The sequence below is a fragment of the Cyclopterus lumpus genome, chromosome 17, assembly GCF_009769545.1.
Source record: "Cyclopterus lumpus isolate fCycLum1 chromosome 17, fCycLum1.pri, whole genome shotgun sequence".
Lineage (NCBI taxonomy): Eukaryota > Metazoa > Chordata > Actinopteri > Perciformes > Cyclopteridae > Cyclopterus > Cyclopterus lumpus.
In genome coordinates, this window is record NC_046982.1 from 10,359,683 (window position 1) to 10,381,452 (window position 21,770).

Consider the following 21,770-nt stretch of genomic DNA (forward strand, 5'->3'; position numbering starts at 1 on the left):
TAGCCTATAAAGAACATGATGCCACACAGACGCTCGTGGTGACAGCCCACTCTAACTTTTCAGTCCTTTTCTCCCTTCGGTTTCCCTCTCTTACTCTTTTTTCTCTCCCTTCTTCCTCTCTTTCACAAACAAACACACGCACACACACACACACACACACACACACACACACACACACACCTGAAGCTTTTCAACTGACCGTTCTGGGACACTTTCTTCTGCCAAAATGTATAAAGAGCATACGGCTTCATTACAACATATGCTGTGCATTATATACATTAAAATGCTTAAACAACATCAAAACTTACATACATGGATGGGTTTGGGAATTTATTGCAATGCAATATAGCAGTCATTACAATATTTACTCAGTGTTTCTATTTTACAATGTACAAACTATAAAAAAGACCATAAATAAACAAAATGCTTCATGTACCTAATACTTAACAAAAGACATGTACAATTGACGAGATATGCCATTCTATTCTAAATGTCATACAAGTAAAACATTTGTAAACATAACAATTAAAAAACACAAGTAAATCATACAGTCTGTTAGTATGATCTTCCAGTATGAAACCATGAGCTCGTAATGATACATTCAGTCCGGCTCCTCCCGCTCTCTCTCTATTGGGTAACTTTGCATATTCAGAATATTCAAAGATAGCTGACGTCTTGACAAGGGAGAGTCCATGTTGTGTGCATTCACGCCACACACACACACACACACACATACTCACACGCACACACACACACACACACACACACACACACACACACACACACACAGACACAGACATCCACAGAGTAAACACAATATACATTTTATTCAAGTCAAGCCCAAAGCAGCAAAATAAAAGTTGGAAGCCATTCTGCTTATGCACAGCCTTAACATGTCAGCCTTCACAAAACATATAATAATATGATGAGAAATAGAACTGGATAAGAGGATGAGGCTTCAGGCTAAGCTCGCAGTAGCTTAATGCTATCTGTGGCCACGTCCAGATCATGGTTTTCAGAAAACTTCACAGGATGGAAGTTCACAAAAGTGCTGCTTTTCTCCTCTTGTAATTTACGCCACTCCTTGTATTTCCACTGGTGAAAAGTTTCTCTAAAGTGCATGGATGAGGTAAATGAAATTCTTCTCGAAAAAGGTTTGTAGTCCATCTCCAGCTCAGACTGGAACCATCGTGTGTTGCATATGCTGCATTTGAGACAACATTTCCTGCTGCACACTAGCAATTACTATGTCCTGGTGAGACGGTGTGATTATTCCAAGTCTGTCCATCTCCCTGTGGGTGCAGAGACAAAGTAATATCAATATAACTTGACATGTAAACACATGTTCAGACACACAAATCCACATCATGCAGTATTCAAAGGATAAGGCTGGTGGCAGATACTTTGATTTTCCCCTCTACACGTACATTAAAAGCTTTTTTGGGTTCAGTGTCGGCTCAGAACACATGTACAACCGTTAAACTACCAACCTGCCAATTATTAGCCAACCCTGTCTTCCAATTAAGATAGAACCTTATTATCAAGTTGTCTTTGTCGCCAAAGCCTGATACAGTCTTTGTTATTCAGAACTATTAAAATACATAAAAGAGTAAAGCATCAAAGCAAAGCAATGTGAACAAGAAACCACAACCCTGAGCATGCTTTGTTGCAAAGCTGTTTTACATTACATTTCAAGAGCCATATTCATTATAATAAATGGGTATGTAATCCTTGCATCGGTATGGCTCTTTTATCTGTTTTTAATCGATTACAGATGACATTAGACATTCTTTAAATAACCTAAGATTAAGGACAGGATTTTGCTTTCGGAAGCGTTCTGGTTTCTCTTTGTAGTCCAAGTAGTATAAACCAATCAAGTTGGAGCGATCTTTGGTTGAATGCAAGTAAACAGTCAGTTTGGAGGGCAAATAAGTCGGACCACATAGACCGAACAGTAATCCTTGGCTTGGCTATCGTCTGACTATGATTTCGCTTTTTATTAGTTTAAAATGAGCTAATCGGACGGTAAGCGATGAGCAGCACATAGTAGAGGAAGTCTGCTGGCTGGCGCCCGAGCCCCAAAAATAAAGCCTAATGCCTCCAGAAGCTTATTCCCGACCGATAGCCGATGGGTTCTGAGATTGCTCATTAAATGAAGCAATTAGAGTATATTTATAAAGAGGTATCTACTGACATCTTGACAAATTGTAAAGGTGTCAGTGTGCTTATTGGATCGTTGAATCTGATGTCTAAAACCTCCTCCCTCCACACCTTCCTGACATGAACAAGCACCGCTACCTTTTATCACTTCATTTTCTTTAGACGTGTTCCAATCACATTTCATACAAACTACTTTGTTTGAGCATACTGAGTCCAGATACAAACATGACACCAAACACGGTACATCTTTTGCTCTTTTATGTGTGCAAATCAATACGTCTGTGCTACAGGCGGCTCTCATTCTGACTGTGACACATGAGAAAACGTCTGTCTCTTGTTTTGACTTGAGCCTGACTGTTGAGCTAAAGGGTTATTCTGTGCATGCAGCTCGTGCTTTTGCACTAGAAACGTGACGAACAAATGCCAAAGTCCATTTTCCCATGAAGGTGCACTTACTGGTGTGTGAGAGCCAGTAGGCTGTCGAGGCTGGTATATCCTGCTGCTGCCAGAGTGTCTCTGTACCTCTCCAACCCGATGGACCGCAGCCACTCACATACTGACCAGGCTGGCACACACACCTCTGGCAGGACTGACACACACACCTCTGAACCCACACCCGACTCCAGCATGGTGGCCGTGTGTCTGTAAAAACACAGAGAGCGAGAGTTTGGTGGTGGCAAAGTACTCGAATAGGACTGTGAAATCATAATTGAAGGAGCACTGTGTGCGAGGAATCATCCGTGTGAAGGCGTGGAGGTTGTGAGTGTAGAATGAGTGCTGAATTAATAAGAAATGGACATGTATGTATTCAGTGTATTCTTTTGTGATTTACATGTACCTGTCCCCTCCTGTCCGGCGCAGAGTACCAGGGTTACGGATGAGTTTATCCAGCATGTTGAGGATCTGGCTGAAGGTGGGTCTCTCGGCTCGCTCTCTCTCCCAGCAGTCCAACATGAGCTGGTGCAGCACCACAGGACAGTCCATGGGAGCAGGCAGGCGGTAGCCTTCTTCTATCGCTTTAATCACCTAAGGACAGGTCAGGTGAACGTTTCTTTTCATTAAGAGTTCCCAAAACTTGGATGCAGTTAAACACTAATGCCAAACTACAACGATACAAAACAAGAAAAGACTCATAAACAGGCTGAGATGATACGATACACGGCACACTACACTTACTGTTACAGTACATTGTATTTGTATTGTATACAATAAATGATGACGGTTTGGTTACGGAAATGATTAAATATATGCACCAACAGACTTCAATCAAACCGCCACTTTGAAAAGCCACTGCCAGTTAAATTTGACAAAAAGAAAGCCAAACATTTCACCCAAGATGTATTGCTTTTCTGTGGTCAACATCTTTCCAGAGCTGTCTCACCAATTTTATTGTAATTTTTTGCAGCTGTGAGCAGCGCCACGATTTCCTTCGTAAATTATAGTGAGGGACTGATCATCAGGGGTTTCCGAAGTCTGACACTGTGGGCCCCCGCTCAGTCAGAACTGAGACAAGTCTGAGTAGCGTCAAAAAACAATATGAACTACTAACTAACTAATACCTCCTACTAATTTTCTTTGTGTATTCCTATTTTGGGGAAAACATGTTTATTTTTGGAACCTGCAATTGGGGGCTTTGGGGTTGTAAACAGGAATATTAATTGTTGCCTTGGAGTCAGTGAGTTAGTGTTTTTTAGCCTATATGTTGTTTTCATGTTGGATCATTGCCATATGTATAATTGCCTCCACAAGCTGTGTGTCCCAGTCCCTGCTCAGACAGCATTTTGACTATGAAAATACTTTGTATTCAAAAATGTTTTTGCATGAAATAAGGATAAAAGTTGTATTTAGCTGTATTTCACAAAAACATATCAGCTATAAAATAACAGAAGAGCATCTCAGCGTGCACTAATTTGCTCTGAAGAAGAAGAAAGTAAATAAGCTGGATAGAGTGTTTAGAGATCGGCTTATGAGGAACGTTTTCTAAGACTACAACAGCGCGGTAGATGAAATCAATCATGTCTGAAGATTTCCATATGCCAGACTGTCTCTTTGACCTACTCAAACTTAACAAGCTCTGATAGCAAAGTGATTGCAAATTTGGGCTGAAATAGGATTTTTGTCTCAGATCTAAAAACTGTTTAGAATAACTGAATCACCCCAAAATTTAAATATAGTGTGTGCTTTTTGCTGAGGGATAACACCAAGCAGCATTTTCTAGTCAATTCGAATTAAGACTAAATATTTATCTCCAACAAAATATCTTGTGACTGAAGAACTAAATCTTGGCTTTCTGCCCTTTTCCATTTTTAACAGGGTGCAGAGGCTTCTGGGTCAGCATTCAGTCCCTCACATAGAAGTCCTCTCCGAAGATATCCTAAAGAAGTGGTCATTAATGTATTATCTGTTTGAATTGAGTTCATTTAAATCCAGTATATGGACTGTACAGAAGTGAAAGTTTAATTTGAATTTGACTTATAATTCATTTTATTGTAATGTCAACAGTTTTTTAGACCAGGAGGTTGATAAGAAAAGGTTTTAGTTTAATTTATCTTATCCATCTCTTTTTGGTCATCTTCCCTTTCAGTTACGATGACATTGTACTCACCAACTTCATTGCCAAAATCAAACTTCACGACAGAGTCCATGAGTGTCAACCACGAGTGCAATCCCAGAGACAGCTTTTAAGAAAAAATCGCTTTGACCATATTATACAAACCACGTATTTGGAAATTAAAATGAAGATGAATCTTTCAGTTATTACTGAAACCGTAACCCTTCATTTGATCTTAAAGGGCTACTTTGATGTCGAACTTTGACCTACCGTGCCTGTGCACACACACAGTTTCATGAAGAACATTTTGGGTCTTACATTTGTTTTCATTTGCAAATAACTGTTTAAGATTCCCCAGAAGTGAGCAATAAAGCAGGCAAGTAGAGTGTTATCATTACCAACAGATGTATGGCTAGAACAATGAAAACAACTGCATCTGCTCTGAAAATAAGAGAGTAATCCCCGTTCTGGAGGCAAATAATTTATTCCTTGAAATCATCATATGATAATAATGGAGGTGAACGGTATTTTGAGTTGCCATTTAGCTTTTAATATTATATTGATTGTTTGGTGATTTAGCTCACTCGTTTGTCTTTGAGGCAACTCGTCGATATGAAATGACTCACATCCTGGTTGTTCATCTCCCAGTAGGGTCTCTCTCCGTAAGAAACCACCTCCCACATGACGATACCGTAACTCCACACATCGCTGGCCGTGGTGAACTTCCTGTAGGCGATGGCCTCTGGAGGCGTCCATCTGATGGGGATCTTCCCTCCAGGGGACAGATAAGTCCCAGTGGCCTCCTAGAACAGCAGTACATGTCATTTTGTTTTAGTGAATAATAGCCGCGTTAATTTGAATTCTAAAGATACTTTTCAAGGAACTAAAAAGCAGTATGGAAACACGATTGGCCCTCTATTGTCAGTGTTTCCATATTGGTCTAAAGACCTGGGAAGATTAGGCAAATAAGTGCACTGACATGAAAAAGCAACATGACATGGGACAAGGGCTGCTAATGGTCACATAGCTAATACACTTTATAGCCTGCAGTTCAGTGTGCCCACCTTTTTCATCTAAAAATCCTGTCATTTACTGCTGCATAGTATTTAGTGATGCACATTGGTTGTAATGAATGAACTGCAACTGAGAGTGTGTGTGAATCATCTGTGTTTGATGCTCATCTATTTGTGCTTAAGAATGTAACCGCCGAAAGGCAATCAGAATTTCTCTCTCTTCTACCTCCCACCCTCTCATCCTGGTCGCCTTTTTGTCTTTTAGCCTATAACACATATGTTTACAAAGGCAACTTTCAACAATAACAGTCCATACACATAAGCTGGCATCAGATATGTATCCATATCCAGTTTGTGTGCATCCGTTACTTCTGAGTGTCTTACCCTCGTAGTGTAGGCCGCCTCTGGGTCGTCTTCCAGAACTCGACTCAGGCCAAAGTCAGACACCTTACACACCAGGTTGCTGTTGACCAGGATGTTACGAGCTGCAAGGTCTCGGTGGACGTAGCTCATGTCTGACAGGTACTTCATACCTGAGGCGATGCCACGCAGCATGCCGACCAGCTGGATCACCGTGAACTGGCCGTCGTGCTTCTGGAAAATTAGAATTATAAAGACGCGAGAAGAGGTTGACATGGGCAACGATGACTAGCTGTACAGTCATGAGTGAGTGCATGCTATCTGTGAATTGGTAAATGTTTCAGCCCAAGTGGGGAAAAAAAATGCTACTAAGAGCTACATTTATAAAAATGAAACAGTAAAATCAAATGCATGTACCCGAAGAAAAGCATCCAGGGATCCATTTTCCATGTATTCTGTGATGATCATCAATGGTTTACCTGAACAGGTAAGTTTAGAAATATTGAATAACAAAATGTACATAACACACATACAACTACTACTACTACTATTACTACTACTAAGAGTTCACAGGTTCTGTCAACAACTCACATCTTGTCACCACACCCTCCAGCCTGATGATGTTGGGATGGTCAAACTGGCCCATGATGGAAGCCTCAGACAGGAAGTCCCTCCTCTGTTTGTCAGAGTATCCCGCTTCAGACTCTTGATGGCCACAGTAGATCTCCCTCTTCCCCTGAACACGCAGCCGACCACTGCAGACGTCCCCAAAACTCTCCTAAACACAGAGAGAGCAAGCAGCAGCGTCAGCGCCACGTGAGTGTGTGTGTGTACGTGTCTGTGTGTGCGAGCTCTAATGCCAGGCTTACCCATGCCAATAACCCTCTCAATGTGAATACTGCTAACATCAATCTCCTTGGCAAACTCGTGGATAGCCTGTTCGGGGTCTTCATAGGTGAACGGATCCACGTAGATTTTAACTCCTGCCATAGAGGAGATGCGGGAGAGGAGAGGAAACGAGGGAAGAGGAAGACAGATGCAGGAGGAGGGTATGAAATATGAGTTGTGTAACTGCTGTTGCATATGTTATGTAAATGTCTTTGCAGTATGTGTGTAAGATGTGTGAAGGCGGATCGAAGAGAAAAAGAGCATCCATCTATCTCTCAAGTTTTCTTTTCTTCTTTTTTTTAAACAGTATATTAAAGTATGTATATGAGTGCTTGAAGTACCTGGGTTAAGATGTTTCTCCTCCTCTGAGTCCTGCTTTGTTTTACTGTACTTGCTCCTCCTGATGAAACATAAGAAGTGATGGACATTTAACACACAATCATAGACACTTAAGTCTGGAACAATCTTGTTCCCCTTGTCACGTGTTTTGTTGTGATTTTTACAGTTAAGAGAACAGATAAAAGGACAAATGTGTCAAATTGTGATTTTTACACACACACGCAGAGACACAAACACATTTCCAGTAGCGCTGTGCATTCATTGTTTTTTTTTGCTGCAAGAGAAAGAGCGATGACAATGAGAACAGAGAGCAACGGGCTGCAGGGAAGACAGAGCGAGTAGATGAAAGCATTCGAGGGAGAGAGGGAGGAGGGGCGATGCCTCAGGGTAGCGAAAGATAAAAGGTGTTTTCCATTAAACAAAGAAACTGTCAAAAACACCTTTGTGGCTGAGGCAGGTGTGTGTGTGTGTGTGTGTGTGTTTGTGGGCAGTTGCGCGTTCTTGTGTGTGTAATGTGCACGTCAGCGGAAGCCGACACACAAGCTGTGCTGCTGAGAGACAGTAATGACAAGTCAGGGACAAAGGGATTATCACTGTCTCCACTCTAATCCCCTTTAAAAGCTCCAGGTACACACACACACATTATTTAGCCGCACAATAGCAGGGGAGTTGTGTGTGTTGTTTGTGTGCATTGTGATAGTTTGGTCAAAAGCAGTAGTTATGGTTTAGATACAGCACTCATGTTGACGACAGTGATGGCACTGATGGGGAACTTCAAACCAAGCTATAGGTGTGCATGCATGCCTGTATGGATGCCTGTATGCATGCCTGTGTCTGTGTGTGAGTGTGTGCATGCATACCTGCGGCTAATGATGAAGACAGCTGCAGATATCAGCAGTAAAATCCCAACTCCACTGACAGACAGCAGCAGGAAGGCTGAGTTAACTCCTTCTCCAATCAGGGGGAAGGGAATCTAGGAGGGAAGGAAACACAGGTCATCAACCAGAAAGTTGTGAACCTTCGTGAAAATAAACTTTGGTGCATCCTGTAAAACTCTGAAACAATTATTGCCACAATACCTGAATTAGTGGCGAATTCAAACGGGGAGCTGAACCTCTCCGTATCCAGCAGCTGTGCGAGCACGCACATGGAACACGTACACAGTCAGGGGGTTGAGACCTGTGACATCGACGCGCCGAGAGAAGGTCCTCATTATGCGGTAGGACCTCTCTTTCTGATCCTGATTAGGCGGGACAAAAAGAGGGGTCTCTTTTCAATGCTTGACTGCAAATCCATCGTCAACATCAGTGAAATACAAACAGCGTGCCGCCATATTGGCTTTCCAGACAGCTGCCTTAGCTGCATTAACCTGCAGGCGGCCCACCTTTTCATAGAACTTGACCTCGTATTCCAGGATAACCCCGTTGGGTCGATCCGGCTGTTGCCACGACAACGACAAACTGTGCCTGGTGACATCGGTGGCTAAGATGGACGACACCGGAGAGGGGAGCTGGGAGGGAGAGAGAGATGAGCAGATATGATGAGGTGATAATAGTCTAAATTTGTAGAATGACATTCTGTATATTCTATGATGCTGCTTATAAGATAACATGTATAATAGTTTGTTCACATCCCAGAATAGTTAACAAGTTATGCATGGTGCCGGTTTGTCAACAGTCCCATTGACCCAGTGCACCTGAGAACTGACCTACATCTCATTCCTTCTTATTCCACAGAGACAAGCCTCATTCTCCACTTTTTCTCCTCTTACATCCTCCCATCTTCCCTTCCTTCATGCTGTGTGTCCTCCTTTCTGGCTGCTCACATGATATAGGGCCATATGGTGGTGCTGGTTGGACTTCACAAATCCCAGTCAGTTCTCATGCTGTGCACACAAAGTTATTTCCCCGGGGCACCTGGCACTAAGCAGGTGTGGTGTTTTCTAAATGCCATCTTAAAGACTTAAAGCAATGACAGTTGAGATGTAACAGCATGCGAAAAGAATTGCACACATTGAAAACTAATGGAGAGCATTTGTGAAGAGCACCACACACCGGCTGACACCTTCACAACTTAAATGAATTCTAGCTGATTTTTCACAGACTTCCATTGTCAAGAGCTGACCAGGAAACCCCGCTCTCACACTAATAATGTTCTGAGTCTACGGGGTTGTCATTTACTTATTCCTTAAATCTACTTTCCCAACACGCTCTTCCTATTTGTATTTAAGTCAGTGATTTACATGTCCCAGAATGCTTTCTGACATCCTCTTAAGAAAACCCCTGTAATTAATTCAGCAGGTGGACAGAGTAATAACTATGGCAACTATGACAGTGATAGTAAGAGCAAGAGTTTTCAGTTGAGAAGGAGCAAGAAAGGTGTCTTGGAGCTTCATTAGTGATGATGCTGTTATCGGTGGAGAAGTAGTACATTTGCAATATAAACACTATATACAATGTTATGTGCTATTAAAATTGAATGCAATTTATAGCAAATATATTTTATTTAATCAATTTAATTTAGTCCGTTTTTCTTCATTAAATGTATTTGAAATATTCAATTTATTATTTATTCATTATCTCAAAATTAATTTTAGGTCAGAAACAAAGACATGGCCGAAGCACTGAAAATATATTTGGAAAGCGTTAAAGAAATAAGCATTCAAAATATATTTCTTCAAATCATTTTGAATGCAAAACTACATTACCAATAGCTGTATTCAACAGTGTTCATAGTAGTGTTGGCATGCACGTATGTAGCTCCATACAAAGGATGTTCATAACATGCTTCCACAGTTTCAAACATTACCCATGGGGCTTTGCTTCCCTGGAGGCCCGCATGCAGTGAACAGCAGTTTGTATTGTGCTGACCCACTTACGGACAACATCTATAAGCACATTTTGTGTTGCTGCAATAATCTGAAAAACAGATAATTTATCACACTCACCAGCTTGGTTGGTAGTGACAGTGACAAACACACTCTGGGCTGCCCCTGCACCGCTGGCCTGGGAGACCCCGTTGCGTGCATGGACGATAAAGGTGTAGTGTGTGTGGGCCCTGAGCTCGCTCACCACCACCCTGGTGGTCTTCAGGCCGGATTGGTCGGGAGAGAAGAACACATCGGAGCCACAGGGCAGGCAGAGTTGAGAGCTGGAGATGGAGCCTGAGCCGAGTCTCGGGTAGTCTCCAGGTACTGGTCTGCTCTGGTAGACACCTCTCCCGGACTGGACTTCAGATCCCACAATCCCCTGGTCTGACTGCATCCCTTGGCCACTGTGCTGAGCCTCAGGCTGGGAGATGCTGTGATTCCTGGGGAGAGCTTTACTGCTAGTGTGACTGTGGCTCGCTGTTTGACAAATGAGACACTCAAGACTGTAGCTGGTGTCACTTCGTCCTCCCAGCCGGCGAGGGGGGCCCCACTCCAGGACCACCGAGGTCTCGTTCACCACAGAGATGAGCTGCTGCGGGGAGGACGGTGGCTCTGAGGACGACACAAGCTTGACAATGAACAAAACCAACCAAGTGTACATTCTATCTGCACATAACTGGACATAACACTCTGCGAGCTGCTGGCATGAGTCGCAATGTAGACATCTGGCATCAGACTGAAAACCATACTGTTCAGTGATGTTTTTGAAGGGTTGGTGTTTTCTTTTGTGGTATTCCTTTTTTGTGTGTCTTATGTTTGAGACAGGGTGTGTGTGTGTCTGTGCGTGCTCGTGCATGCATGCATGTTTTCATTTTTCCCAGGCCAAGGAAACCATGTGCTGTATATAGGCATAATTAAGTTTATGACACAGACCAAGGTCTCCAAGTCTGTATGTAACACACAAACTACTCAGAGACTTGGAGAGAGAGACCGAGCGAGAGAGACAGAGCGAAAGGACATTTATTCACTTCTCAATGTCTTTACTCTCTGACAGGATGTAGAAGGTGGCTTAGTCATAAGTAATGGGATCATGAAACAGGGGTGGCATTCAGACACGTTTGTGTCTCCCTCTGTTTGGTAGAGATAGAGATGTTGGGAGACAACGCTTTTATTTGTAAGCAATGCTCAGACATATTGTCTGCCTTTTCACTTATGTATAGTCTTACTAGTATTTGCGTGTGTGTGTGCGTGTGTGTGTGTGCGTGTGTGTTCTTACGGGTGCAGGCCATGGAGGGTGGGTCGCTGTCAGCGCGGAAGAATACAGAGTTGCAGTCACAGACAGTCGCCCCGTCTCTTGGTGAGTGGCTGTGTGGAGGACACTTGGAGCATCCTGCATCTGAAGACTTGGCCTTGTAAAAACCAACAGCACAGGCTGCAGAGGGACAGAAGAAGACCGATTTAAGACACTAATTAGCCAGATACACCAGCAACAGAAAATGTCAAAAACACATTGATGCAAACGTTATGAAAGACATTAAAAAAGTACTTGTTATAAATGAGGTAATGATGTTACTTCGAACAGAACACACTTGTTTAAAGGTGCCCTGTAACCTTGGTTACTCGTGGTGCTTTGGAGCAACGCTTTTATGAAAAGGTCCCAGTTTTACCTGTATTTTATTCTCAGCTATCATATGCACATAGGCGAAACATTATTTTTTCCTGAGCTGAAATTATTATCGGCAATAAATAAATTAACAACAATTTGGATGATTTATTAATTGTTCAAGTAGAAATGCCAAACACATTTTGTAGTTGCAACTTATAAAATTGAGATATTTTATGTTTTTCTTTGTTGTCTCTGAAAGTGAACTGATTGGGGTACGTTTTGGTCCGTTTGTTGAACAAAGAAAATCTGCCATTGTTACTTTTTATAGAACAAATGGTTAACCAGGTCAGCCGACCTCTGACCCATTGATACAGTCTTTGTTGTCTTCCACATTGACAGCTTCAACAGCCCACATATCAAGTTGGATCGATCCAAAGAAAAACAACTGTGAAAACAAATATAGAGTAAGCAGTAGATATAGCAGAAAGGGGATGGACTCTATGATTTCTTTTATCTTTGATTATGATAAGCGAAGAAAGAAACACCTAAAGAACACTCACTGATCAGCTCCCACTCACAGAAACCAGAAACACTGAACATCGAACAGAATACATCAAAACTAAAACGCCAACACAAATATTACTGACATTTAAATATATGGAGGAGAAACAGAGGAAGAGAGAGAGACAGAGGGGGGAGGAGTGAGCGAAATCTTCTCTCTGTATACCAAGGAATTCATGCATTGACAGAGCAACAATACAATAAATGAGTGCTTAATTATACCGCTTGACATCCACTGGTGAAGCAAAAAAGATGGCATAGCGTGACTGGTTAGAGACACGTTTCTCACTTTAAATTCAGTTAATTTGTCTCCACTGCAATCATTTTTCCAACACCTTCTCTTTCATCATCACACCCTATTCACTGTACTTCCTCAATCCCACCATCTTTCCCAGTTCTCTTTTCACATTTCCAAGGGAGATGAAGACATCCCAGTGGGAGTGGATAGGAATGTGGGAATGATGTGTGTGCGTATACGTGATGTGTATGTGTGTGTTGGAGTGTCTCAGAGTGCTTTATGACACTCTCATCAGCAAATGAAAGGGAGGAAGTCTCCTCTGTAATCAACTCACACCGACAATCCTGCCCCATCTGCATGAGCCACCATAGATTTGCTCTTTCACACACTCAGTTGCCCTCGCTTTCACATTTTTCACAACCTCCCTCATTCGCTCCCTGCGCACTTCCTCCTCGACCTCTACTCATCTGTCTTTGTATCTCTGATAATTCTCTCACTCCTGCTGCATCCCTGCATATCTCTGCAAGCTTTAAAGTCCACTCCCAGCGTTTATGGCTCGATATTGATACCAATTCCAATGAGACTGCACACATGGCTGAAAACTATAAAGACGAAACTTGTAAATTCATAAACACGTTTACAGCTGATAAGGCTGGCTTTCATCTGGTGAATGACTTATCATAATGTGTCAGCTGATATAATCAACAGTGAGATAAAACAAAGTATTATCACTCTCCTGCTGTTGTGCATATTCCTTTGTTTTTAATCATCAATGTGGGAAAGGAAGCCTTTGAAGGGAAAGGGGGGGAATTAAATGGAGACGTAGAAAAGTATTTGACCTGCTAAGGACTTAAGGGTTGATTATAGGCCTGAACAAGACTCTGCCAGGGGGCGTAGCACACTGCCTTTGTCTCTGTCCCACCAAATCCTCTGTCCTTGTCTCCAGCACAGAGGACAGACTGAAGGAGGAAGAGAAAGAAAGGAGGAAGTATTTGAAGCCATAAACTTCCTTCAGCACCCTCACATGTCTCTATTCTGTCTGTTGTGTGTCGCCTTTTGTGTCTTTTTTAGAGCTGGTTTCGACGAGGGAGGGGTGAGTGCTGCTGACCTGGAATGAGAGCTCATGAGAGTGTCATTAACCCGACATTAACCCCTACGCTACCGAGGTCCGTGCAGAACCTGCACAAACCAATAAACTGGGAGGGGTTTGGACAAACGCGCATAGCGATAAGATAAGGTGATGGGGGAGATTTGTCGTGCGTGTCTATGAGCGTGTCCACATTGTGCCTGTTAGCAGAAGAGCTCTGCAATCAGCTTCTTGTCTGCTTGTGGCGAGTACGAGAAAGTGACAGCGTGTAAAGGATGGAGGGAAGGTTGTCTGGGACAGACAGCGAGAGAAATAGACTGACAAGGAGTGAGATATAAAGAGGTGAAGATAGAAAAGAGAGTGAGTGAGAGGAGGGAGCGAAGCGGAGGGGAAGGTGCCCTTTGATTACTATCAGCATTGTCGGCATTTGCATATGTATTCATCTGCTACCTAAAATGCAAATGCAGCTCACATGAAATCCAACTAAGAGCCTTGTCGGGACACTGTATGTGGCGGGTGTGTATGTGTATTCTCCTTGACCCCGTGTTATCTGTCATCATCCCTTGTTCCTTCCCAGCAGAGGGTGTAGAATGGAGGAAGTACCCCCGACCGCTCCACTGTGACACCTGTCTCTGTGATGGATGGATGGAGGAGGGACCGATTGACGGATGGATGGACGGATTGATAGACTGTCACCCAAGGAGGGACACCTATTAATCACAGGGGTCATGCCCTGTTAATTAAACCCACAGAAAATGCTGGAGATAAGATGTGATTCTTATCTTTCCCTATTGTATGTCTTCCTTGAGAGGACAGCGTCGCTCACCAGAAACTCACATTCCTACACAGCTTGGTATCACAATTCCTCTCATATCTTACATGGGCACCAGCCATCATATCACTCTGCGTTTAAAACCTCAGGAATGTGCTCTGAGGAAGCCACAGCTTTAAGTTTGCCCACATTTAAATACTCACAAAAAACTTGTTGTTTGAGGAGAAATGTGTATGGATGTGTGTGTGCCTGCCCAAAGCCAACAGTTGTGAACATTAGCATGTGAAAAGGGCTCTACAACAATACCCTCCCCCCCCTCCCCAAACACAGAACACTCCCCGCCACCAGCAGTAGCACCCCCCACCCGAACCCTGGATCAGGAAGAGGAGTTGGAGAAGAGAAAGGAGGGATAATGAGAGCAAGACAGAGAGACAGAGAGGGAGAGCGAGGCTTGTTCCGATGCCAAAGAGCTACAGACGGACTGGTGGAGCTGGCAAACCTCCTCTCCATTAGGAACAACCTGGGAGAAGAAGACAATAGAACGCACACAGAGACACACACACACTGATTGTGATGGTGCAAACCATTCCCCCCACCTGGGTTTTGTTTGCTTCAGACTTGTGCACTTTCTTTGCCTGCTTTGTCACCTGCATACACACATATGTACACACAAACACAGACACAATACACACCCACCACACACACGCACCACACCACACACACACACCACACACAACAACACTACGCACACACACGCGTCCTCCCTCTCTGTTTGCCCCACCACACTCTAGGCAATTCTGGGCAGCCCTCCAAACTGCAAGTATATGGAAGGGAGGGCTTTGTCTAAATCAGAGATACAGTATACCCACACATTTACACGGGTGCAAACACACACACACACACAAGCACAAAACACAACACACACACACACGCACACACACCCACGCACGCACACACACACACAGTAAATCAGCAATCCAACATGACCACAGTCCAGAAATGCGATGCAATAATTAGAGGGACTGAATAGAGCGATTACGCACTCTTTCTATCATCCGCTCGATCTTTCTTTCTGTCGTCTCTCTTTGAGTGTGGCTTTCTTTCTCTCTGACGCTCTCTTCTCCCTCTTTTCATCCCCCTCGTTGCAAATGCTTTCTGCTGTTGACGAGACACTGCAGGTGCGTTGGAAAGAAGTACAACCATGAAATCTCTCTGGAAGCAGGGAGCACACACACACACACACACACACACACACAGAGCAACAGTCCAACCCTCCCAGGCAGTGAGCAGAATCAGACGACAGAAAAAGGAGGCCAGGTCAGAGTCAGTCAACAAAAAGCAGAAGGCTCCTCTTCATTCCGCCTCTCCGGCCGTTCACATTTCAAATTCTCTCTGTTGTTTCGCTCCTCTTGTCTCTCCCCTCTCGTTTCCGATCCTCCCAGACGGATCGCAGCTGTCAAACTTTTGACGTCTTCATCTACCTCGGTCATGACCCTGCACTCTGTAGCTAAACTCTCTCTGTATGAGTATGTGTGTGTGTGTGTGTGTGTGTGTGTGTGTGGCTGTCAGTCAGTTTTTGACATCTTCATCGGGCTCAGTCATGACCTCGGTCTTAACCGCGGGTTTAGAAAAGAGGGGGACTTCCCTCTCTCTTGTGTTTCTCTACTGGTCCCCTTTGCAAGCCGCTGACGAAACCCCAGCGGGGAGGGGCGTCCCTGTATTGATGCCTTCTGCTGTCAGTGGCCTTCTTTCATTCGCCCTCTCGGCCCATTCAACGCCTAATCCCTTCTTCCTCTCCAGAGCTTCTCCTCTCTTCCTCTCCATCCTCATTACTCCGTGACAACAGTGAAAATTAATTTTCACATTTAGCTAAGTCTATTCTTGTTTCACTTTAATTCAACAGGACTTTTTGGGAATGCTAAAATAAATTAGAAAAGCAAAAGCACAGGGCAGAGAGTACAAATATCTGCACAGAAGTAAACTGTGGTTGTTACACCAGGGCCCTTCGCATAATGAACAAATGTTCAATAAATAATGCCACATGTTGCTGTAAAAAACAATGTAAGCTATATGATGTATTCTATTACACAAATCCATAGTTTTTCACCAAGAAGGTCTGGACTTGTTTTTGAGTTTTTCTATAATTTGAGGTATATCATGGTGGTATCGTAGCAATAGTTTGATTTAATCTTTTTTTGAAAGAGTTAAATAGAAGAGTGATATCTGTCTGTTAAATGTGAAACTAGGAGAAGGTTAGCTTAGCTTAGCATAAAGACCGGAAAAAGGGCGAGGCTGCTAGCCTGGCTTTGCTTAAAGGTAAAACTTATTTAAAGAACTCAATAAGAAACATAGAATATCTAATGTGTTTCATACGTACAAAAATACAAGTAAAGAAACAACAAGTTGCTGTTATAAGGGGTGTTATAGACAGCCCAGAAGCTGTGATTTCTTCAATTTTTTCATGAAAGCAAATGACTAGTAGTAAAAATGTTGCTTGGTAGCTATTTGGTGCATAGAGTGAGGGTATACAAGATTTATTTTTCTTTGCATCGTTGAGTATGAACCCATAATCACAAGTGTCTTTGTCAAAGCTATAACTGGCGGTGTGCACTCAGCTTCTGTCTGTGTCTGTTCCATTGACTGAGTGAAGGCACATGAATCTCGAAGATCCAGAAACCTTTTGACAGATCATCTAAACCTCCTCTCAAAACTCAATGCCTTGTCCCTCCATCCTGCTCTGCCCGCCCCTCTCCTCTCTTTCGCTCTGCAAATTTCAAACTTAAAATGGAAGAGGTGTTAAGGCGTCCATCCAATACTGCAGGGTCAGAGTTTTCTCTGAGCAGCATTCGGTATTCATTCAGACTTTGATAGATTTCCACTGAGGCAGCTGAGCGCGGCCAACAAGCTGACAGGCAGCGAGAGTGGGGAGACAGAGACGAGAGCAGCAGATAGATAGATGGCACTTCACATCTGCTGGAGGTTCAACAGAGTCAAGGGGCTCTCCTAAATCTAGTTGAGGAGGAACATCTTTCAGCCTTCAGGGACCACCCCACAAACCGCCTCCTCTTTTCAGATCGAACAAATGGGGCGAGCGGACTAAAGGTTTTAGAGAACATTTGTCACACACAAATTTGGCTAGTGCTCTTCTTATTGCACATTTTGCTCCCCTCTCTTTAACACCAACTGGCACTGACGGCATTGCTCTCTTTATGGCCATCTTTTTGCCTTTCTCTCTCTCTCAGCGTCTCTTCTTTTCACTTTGAATTATGGGGTCTGTTTGTTATACAATTAGCCTGCTGGGATAGGCTTCATAAATAAAACGGAGGCAGCAGATCAGTGAGTCGCTCTCCCTTGTCTCTATTGGTCCCCGTGCATCTGCTTGTGTGTGTGTCTGTGTGTGCGTGTGTGTGTGTGTGAGAGAGAGAGAACATCTTGTGTGTCCGTTGTGTATGAGACTGAATAAGGGGAGTGAAGCCATGTTGTAAGTCGGTTGTCCCACGCTCACCCAGCCTTCTCACACAAACACGCACATTTAGTTGTCTTCACTATCACAACAAGTCACTTCCAAACATCACACGTCATTGACGCCACATGTATGTTGGTGAGAGGTGTGTGAACAGCTTGCATATTTGTTACCGTAAAGTTCAGACCAGATTTGTAAGTGATAGAATGACATTTTAGTCCAGATGGCTGTCAGGACACCTCACACTGAGACCTGAAAGCATCTACTTATCATTACAGGAATTAAAACAAATATAAAACTCTTTACTTCTCGGATTTATTAAAAGATATGGGATGAACTCATTATATTGAGGATATTGTATTTGCATGGCAGTATATTTAAACAGATGGGGGTTACTTTTCAAAATAATCTGAAAGTTCAGAGTCTACAGCAAAATGTTATCCAGTTTTTTGACAAAACAATTGTAATATTCTTTATTACTATCTCCTACAACCTGAACAGATGAATATTTTAAAGAAACAGTTTGGCATTTTGAGAAATATGCATATTTGCTTTCTTGCAAGAAAGTTCAACCAGACGTTACAAACTATTCTCAGGACTGTGGTCAGAAGACAGTTGGAAACGGCTAGCCTACCCTTAACCTCAAGCTCACTTATTAACACATTACATTTGTTTCATCCATACAATAACAATTATTGTGGTTTTATGGACGGGTGTCAGACTATTTCTTGACAGGCGTCCGCTGGTGAAGTGTCCATAAGATATATCATGTTTATTTATGAGCTTTAGATGTGTTGGTAGGTGATATAATGTGTAACTTTTGGACAGAGTCAGGCTAGTTTCCCCCGTTTCCAGTCTTTGTGCTGAGCTAAGTTACCAATCTCCTGTCTCCAAGTTCATATTTAACGGATGGATATCAGAATCAGAATCAGAAATGTTTGCACATACAAGGAATGTGGCTTGGTGAGTGGTGCATAACAATAAAGCCTGTTGCAATAGTAGAATAAACAAACAAAGTGTATATTTAAAGTGAAGAGATGATTAGCATTATTAGTCATCTCATCTAAGTATTCCTTTAAGGCGTGAGTTTGTAAAAAAACTATATCTGCCAAAAATACACAAAAAAGTACAGAGATCATTTTAGAAATAAAAACGTGTATTGCATATTGTAGCATCATCTTTTGCAAACCAATCTCCAAACTACTTTTGCGCTGAAGGAATGTCTGATTCAACTCACTATCATTTTGTAAAAAAACAAACTCCAACACTGATTAATTTGTTGCGGTGTTATAGAATATACTTCCAAACATGTAATAGCCCCTTTAAGAAGACAACTATTCTAAAAATAGAATATGGAAAAACAATCCGACGAATCATCAAGAAGGTTTAATTACTACACAAACCACATCTCACTGTTTTCTATTGTTAGCGAATAGCTTGTTAAGTAGAGCACTAATCATTGTTACTCGTAGGCACATGGGTCTAAGAGGTGGTAACACAAGAGGAGTGGAGAGCTTATAGACCAATGGAGTCCAACATGGATCAGTTGGACCACAACGAAAACAAACAACAACACACGTTGTTAGAGCAGCTCTGGTGCACGCAGCTTCACTTACCTTTACATGTGCCGCCCTTCTCTTGATATCCTGGGTTGCAGAAACATCCACCAATAGGAACCAACCACTCTCCATCAGCACCGCAGTACATTTTAGGCTCCTCTCTCTCTTCCGATTGGTTGACACAAGACCCCCGGACCTCCACTAAGGAAGACGTATCGGCCCCGGTGACAGTGTCGGGAAACGTTGCCAGGTTACGAATGGTGAGCGGACAGGTTTTGTAGAAAACTCTGACGGAAACCAAAGCGATGCAGGCGCCAACATCCTGAAAGGCCAGGTAGAAACCCTTCCGGGTCGCGACCTTCACGTCTCGCACCTCAGTATTCAGTTTCATGATGCGGTCGCCAACGTCCACCTGGATGTAAAGAGAATGGAGCCGCATTAATGAAATGCAGTAAACTGTGTCAACCCTTATTAATTCAATTTGCTTGTCCAACTTAAAGTGGGAGTTGCTATTGAACCATGGCTGATCTTTTTCAGCATTTGGCTCTCAGACAGATTGACTTCTATTGACTGCAAAGGTAAAAGAAGCAGTAATGCCAACAATGCCAAAATCAAAAGTCATTGTTGTGAGGACGAGGCCAAAGCATCAGGCCAGCATTTCTGGGACGGCAGAATGGACCTCCAAGATAAAAGTGCTTGTAAAACAAATTTTAAATTTTTTTATTTCTGAGATAAGAGCAAATTAATGAGTGGAGAAGGCAAGATAAAGAACTCAAAGTCGGACTCAGTTGTTTTACCTGGGTGAAGCTCTCATCTGCTGCCACGGTGTCCACCTTAATGAAGCTGCTCTCTTTGATGTAGCTCTCTCTGTCTTCATTAGACTCGTGGTAGTAGAGATTGAATGTCTCCTACGAGACAAAAGGGGCAGAAAAAATAAAGTGAGACTGGGGCATCTATCTATCATCATCAGTGCTCCTCTTTTCTCTTAATATGATAATGAGTCAAAGGGGGGGTTTGTGCTTGAATAACCAGCAGCTATAATATATAATAAAGCACCATTAGCAGTGGCCTGTCCATTAACGAAGTTAAAGAAGTGAAGTACTTAACGTGAATCCTTGACGTCATCTGATTTTGTTCAAACTTTCTACTGCGCCCAAACCATACAATGATCATCATGCTCTGTAAAGACATTGTAAGTGTGTTTTCTGGTACCTTGCAGGTGCCGGTGACCCCTGGCAAGCTATTACAGTCTCTCAGGGTGAACTTGACTTCAACGTAGACCCGCTGAGCTCCGGACCGAGGGATCCAGTCAGTCCTCAGCCAGTTGTTTTGATTGGGCTCTAAGACATTGCACACCTGGTATGTTCTGATTGGGATGTTCTTCTCATCCATTATACTCACCTCTTCCCACTGCAAACAAAACATACATGCAAATGCATTATTACACTTGTGAATTTGCCTTGATGACATTTAAGCTCCTTAATGAGTCACTGTGTATACTTAACTTTAAAGGCCACCACTTTAAAACATCTTCCATTAATATTAGCGGACAAGTAGCAATGCTAAGTGATGTTGTCGAAAAATTAAACCTGGGATACAAACAATATACAGATGTTGTGGAGAGGACGGGATTGTGGAGGCAGCTTGTATTTAAAAGGTTGCTGACTACAAAGTTTCACTTGTCAGAGTTTCTGACAAGTGAAACTGCACCAACAGCTGAGGGATTTAAAAACTAAGGAGGCTTAAAGAAACAGTCCCAAATTATGCAATTTCGACAAAAAGTAAACAAGGCTAGATGTTAACAATGCTTTTTACAGCAAGGGGATTTTAATTCTGCACCGGCATGAACTGAAACCTATATGGCATAATGTGTGTTTCACTCTAAACTTAGCTGAACCCTTACAGAAGCTGTTACAATGAAAACATGCTCCCTGTGGAGAACTTGTCTTGTGTTTCTCACCATTTGAGGATATATTTGACATCACAAATACAGGTTCAACAAAATTTCAGATGCTGGGGCGCATTTGAAAACATTAAGTCTTGCATCAATATTCTGCAGTGAACAGTGGTTGAGATTTGTTGCGACTCCAAGGTTTTTAAAGGCACATTTCCATACGAGAAGCATGCTGAACCTTCACTGCACCATCCATCTCAATACAGCTGACTATTTGCCTTGTACTGTGACCCTTCAAATGACCGCTTAGCCTCCCAACTCCAAATTGGCTTTTTATTGCCACTGAATAATAATCTGCTCGAGTGAGAGCTGTATACACACTCAATATGCCGTGTCCAAAGAGAGAAAAA

The 21,770-nt window shown here is 42.8% G+C and overlaps 1 protein-coding gene across 1 annotated transcript; it reads right to left on the minus strand.

Annotated features, from left to right (window-relative positions):
* Window positions 1-1,174: 1,174 nt before the first annotated feature.
* LOC117746161 (ephrin type-A receptor 4-A-like) lies at window positions 1,175-20,873 on the minus strand. The gene is given in 19 exon segments (XM_034555087.1): window positions 1,175-1,292; window positions 2,617-2,802; window positions 2,999-3,186; window positions 5,338-5,511; window positions 6,109-6,318; window positions 6,502-6,563; window positions 6,676-6,857; window positions 6,950-7,067; window positions 7,314-7,372; window positions 8,172-8,284; window positions 8,386-8,424; window positions 8,426-8,551; window positions 8,696-8,821; window positions 10,239-10,474; window positions 10,667-10,792; window positions 11,457-11,612; window positions 19,524-19,878; window positions 20,264-20,374; window positions 20,679-20,873. Coding segments are annotated over 19 exon segments (2,865 nt in total). The 5' UTR covers window positions 20,859-20,873.
* Between the last annotated feature and the right edge of the window lie 897 nt (window positions 20,874-21,770).